Source organism: Etheostoma spectabile, unplaced genomic scaffold, assembly GCF_008692095.1.
Source record: "Etheostoma spectabile isolate EspeVRDwgs_2016 unplaced genomic scaffold, UIUC_Espe_1.0 scaffold458, whole genome shotgun sequence".
NCBI classification, from domain to species: domain Eukaryota; kingdom Metazoa; phylum Chordata; class Actinopteri; order Perciformes; family Percidae; genus Etheostoma; species Etheostoma spectabile.
The window spans coordinates 328,837-333,826 of NW_022605613.1; the positions used below are offsets into that span (position 1 = coordinate 328,837).

General features: G+C 46.8%; 1 protein-coding gene across 1 annotated transcript in view; it reads left to right on the top strand.

Annotated features, from left to right (window-relative positions):
- The window catches only part of syde1 (synapse defective Rho GTPase homolog 1), a 25,532-nt gene that overhangs the window by 2,908 nt on the left and 17,634 nt on the right, over nt 1–4,990 (top strand). Inside the window, exon 2 of the mRNA XM_032511753.1 lies at nt 4,981–4,990. This exon is cut by the window's right edge and continues 248 nt beyond it. Within this exon, the coding sequence (XP_032367644.1) occupies nt 4,981–4,990 (10 nt within the window). The remainder of the gene's footprint in view (nt 1–4,980) is intronic.

Here is a 4,990-nt window from a genome sequence, read left to right on the forward strand (position 1 = left end):
ATAGCTTGTCCCCTCCACCTGCTGGACCCACACACACCACCACACACCACAGACACAGACCAGAGACAACATCGACACACACACACACACACACCACACACTCACCCACCACAGACCACACAAATCACACAGAGACCCACACTCCACAACACACCACACCGACAACATCCCACTTCACTATCACACACAAACACTCACACACCACACATACACACACACACCCACATACCCTACACCCCATACAACACACAAGACACCAGTACACACACACACTCACACACACACACACTCACACACCACCACGTCCAACGAGGACACTCACCCACCATCACACACACCCACTTACCACCCCACAACAACCCACCCCCAAACAAGACACTCATCACACACATAACACGCACAACACTACCCACCACACGAACAGACCACATAGACACACACGACACACACCCACACAGACACCACATCTACTGACACAGTTTCACACACACCCGCTCACCGACATCACACACTACATTCACACACACCCACACCGCACACACACACACACACACGACACACACATGCCAGAGGACAGACCTCTCATAACCAGATAGCGAAAGTACTCTCAAACTGTTAGTATTCACACAGTGTAAGAAATCTCCTTCACGGTATATAATATATCTAATTATAAATCAATAAATAAGATATACGTTTCAAAATACCTGACACCGCGCCTCTTTCAAGAGTTCATCTTCCATTTCACCCAACCAAGCCGGATTGTGTTGGAAACAGCACCCTTTTATTGTGGATACACGCTAAAAGTTAGTGATTATATACATGGAGTCTGGTGGAGATATGCTGTCTCTATACCACGCTAGACAAGTAGTGATATTTACATGGATGCTGGTGTAGAGATGTGCTGCTAATACCCGCTAAAAGTTAGTGATTATTGTACTGGAGTCTGTGATATTCTGCTCTATACCCGCTAAAAGTATGATTATTTACATGGAGTCTGGTGTGGAGTTTATGCTTGCTCTATGTACACCTCTGAAAAAAGTAGTGCATTACTTTACAATGGATTGTCCGTGGAGATATTGGCTGCTCTCAACACGCTAAATAGTTGATTATTTTACATGGATCTGGTGGAGATTATGGGCTGCTCTAGTACCCGCTAAAAGTAGTTAGCTTATTTACATGGAGTCCTGGGTGGGATATGCCTGCTCTAATACACGCTGAAAAGTGAGTGCTTTATTATGACAGGAGTTTGGTGGAGTATGCTGCTCTGATAATCTGCTTAAAGTAGTGATTTCCTTACATTTGTAGTCTGGGTGGAGATATGCTGCTTCACTCGCGATCTTCACCTCAATAAGTAGTGAGCTAGTTACATGGCGTCTGGTGGAGATTATTCGGCTCTATTAATCCCTCAAAGTTAGAGATTAATTTCCAATGGTCGTGGATCTGGTGGAGATAGTTGATAATGATTATAAGTTGAAATTGTTTCTGGGAACGTTGGAGCCCTCAGTGACTACATTTCCCTGATTCGCTTCTGACTCCTTCCTTTCCCTGTGGAAAGGCAGAGTTAGTGGAGGAGTGGATCGGGGGGAGGGGAGTTTGGGAAAGAATGTAGAATTCATTTCCGTTACCTGCGCTCGGGATCACAGTCCATGGCCGAGGAAGTGACGCCCAGAGTTGACAAGCGCCACATGACAAGGGTACGGGTGACTGGTAACTAGGTTCCCTGGTTACCTGGCTACCTGGTTAACCGTTAACTGTGCAGAGGGAACCTCCTGCTGGACGGTCCAACATGGCCGAACCGCTGCTGAAGAGAAACTTTCTCCAGGCTGAGAGGAAAAGACCCAACGAGGAGAGACGGAACCCCAACCTCCGGCGAGGACACTGTGTTTACATCTCTGAGTCTCTCTCTCCTAGGTCTCTGTTCGCTCTCTCTCTCGTCTCGTCTGTCCCCCCCTCCCTTCCTCTCTTGTCTGTCTCTGTCTCTTCTGTCTCTCTCCTCTGTCTCGGTCTAGTCTCTTCTCTGTCTGCTCTCTCTTCTCTCCTTGCTCTCTGTCTCGTCTCTGTCTCTCTGTCTCTCTCTGTCTCTCTCTCTGTCCGTGCTCTCCTCTCTGTCCTTGTCTCTCTCTCTCTCTCTGTCTCTCTTCCTCTCCTCTCTGCTCTCTGTCCTCTGTCCTCTCTCTGTCTCTCTCTCTGTCTGTCTCTGTCTCTCTGTCTCTCTTGGCTCCTCTCTCTGTCTCTCTCTGTCTCTCTCTCTCTGTCTCTGTCTCTCTGTCTCTGTCTCTCTCTCTGTCTGTCTCTGTCTCTCTGTCTCTCTCTCTCTCTCTCTGTCTCTCTCCGGTCTCTCTGTCTCTCTCTGTCTCTTTCTCTAGTCAGAACAGACTTTCAGATTCAGAGAGCATCCTCTGTTTTATTTCTTGTAGAGTCAGAGGACATCTGTTAGATCTATATCTATTACCATAACCTGTCTTTTATTGCCCCCCCGGCATCGCTGCAAGACTCTTTTTTGAGACATGTCTCTCTGTCTGAGCGTCTTCCATTGTCTCCCAGGACGTCCCACGGCTTGTCCTAACCACGAGTTCCTGATAAATTAAATCCAGAAAGTCTCTCGTCTCCTCGTCCGTCCATGTCCATCTGTCTTTGTTGCCCCCCCCATGTGTGAGACAGAGAGGACATACTGAGGGAAATTAACTACAACTTCTTCTTCTGCGTTTTGTGGCAGGTGCAACCATAAAATGACCTAAACTTAATCAACCTCATATATTTATTCAGCAAATAGGGTTCTCAGCGTTTATCAATATGAGAAAATAAGCATCATCATCTTCATCACCATCATCTTCATCATCTTCATCACCATCATCATCCATCACCATCATCATCTTCATCCCCATCTTCATCATCATCACATCATCATCACAGTAAAATCTGTATTTATCAAATTTTTCAAATTTTACTGTTTTCATAAAACTTTTTCATCATAATCATTAACTCAGATAAAACTGATGGATGAAAACAAGCTTAGAGTCAACAAATCCGGTGGGACCTGGGTCTAGATCAACAGGCCCACGAACCACCATGACCTGTTTGGACCTGTGGGTCCAGAAAGAACTAGACTCGATATGGGGGACAGTCTCCCTGAGCCAAACACACGGAAGTGGGGAGTGATCCCTGAAGGATTCCTGCTGGTCTCAAATGTCCACTTCACTGAGAGGACACGCCCCCCCAACCACACGCCCACCATGGTCCAGATGGTGAGGAATCCACCCTCGCAGACCCAGCATGGTCAGGACGACCGGGAGGATCCCCCCCTGCAGACCCAGCATGGTCCAGAATGGTGGAAGATCCACCCTGCAAGAACCCAGCATGGTCCAGAATGACCTTGGAGGATCCCCCTGCAGACCCAGCTGGTCCAGGTGGGGACGATCCACCCTGCAGACCCAGCATGGTCCGAATGGGGGAGGATCCACCCTGCGACCCAGCTGGTCCAGAATGGGGGAGGATCCACCTGCAGACCCAGCATGGTCCAGAATGGTGGAGGATCCATCCTCTAGACCCATGCATCCATGGCAGCAAACCTTGCAAACGAGAGACTCATCAATGAAAGAACTCTTAGCAGAGAAGACTGTGAAGACTACATCACCCCAAATTATCTGCTTTTAGGATGTCCAAATCCAAAGGGGGACACTGGAGATCCAGTTTGATGGCTACCCTTACAAAAGACTTATAGTCAAGTCTGGTTGGCAGACAAAGATGTGGTCTGATTGGATGATGTGGTCTGGTTAGATGAACCAAGACGTGGTCTGGTTGGCTGATGTGGTCTGGTTATATAGTCTGGTTATGATATATATAGCCAATGGCTATACATACACAGACACATATATATATATATATATATATATATATATATATATATTGTATATGTAAATGGGTCTAAGTTGGACGTTGAGGGGAAACACGTGTTTAATGTTGAGCATCCTGCAGAATGGAACTGGGTCACTTCCTGTCATTAGACCTATGTGTGTGTGTGTGTGTGTGTGTGTGTTTTCAGACTGCATGAATAGTGAATAGAGCAGTGTGTGTGTGTGTGTGTGAGTGTGTAGTGTGTTTTCAGACTGTATGAAGTGAAGAGCAGTGTTTGGTGTGTGTGTTGTGTGGTGTGTGTGTTGTGTGTGTGTGTGTTGTGTTGTGTGTGTGTGTGTGGTGTGTGTGTGTGTTGTGTGTGTGTGTGTGTGTGTGTGTGTGTGAAACAGAGAGTTTCATTCTGCAGAATCACAGCTGTTTATCCTCGTCATGATCAGCATTTTTCAGGCTTCTGAAAATTAAACACACACACACTCACACACATACTCACATAACACAGACACACATCACCACACAACATCCTACACCCACACACCAACACACACACATAACCCCTACACAGACCACATACACAGACACAGACACACACACACACACAGACACAACACACACACACAACAGACACACACACACCCACCACATACACAGACCACACACACACACACACACCCACCTACCACTAACACAGACACACACTAGTCAGTTTTTTGGCTTCTTTCAGGGACAGGAAGTGAGGCAACCTCTGGAGAGTATAACTTCCTTCTGTGCCATACACAGACACGAGCAACAGACAGACAGACAGACAGACCGACAGACGACAGAAGACAGACGACAGACGGACTACAACAGACAGACACAGACAGACAGGAGACAGAGACAGACAGACGACCCAACAGGACAGACGACAGACAGACAGACAACAACAGACAAAGACCGATACTGACAGACAGACAGACAGACAGACAGACAGACAGACAGACAGACAGACATGTTCTCATGAAGAACATGTGATCACGTTGAACAACAACATGATTCATTCATTCAGGAGAACTTTGTTTATGATGAATGGACTAGTAAATTAACTCTGTGTGTGTGTGTGTGTGTGTGTGTGTGTGTGTCCTACAGATGTCCTCCA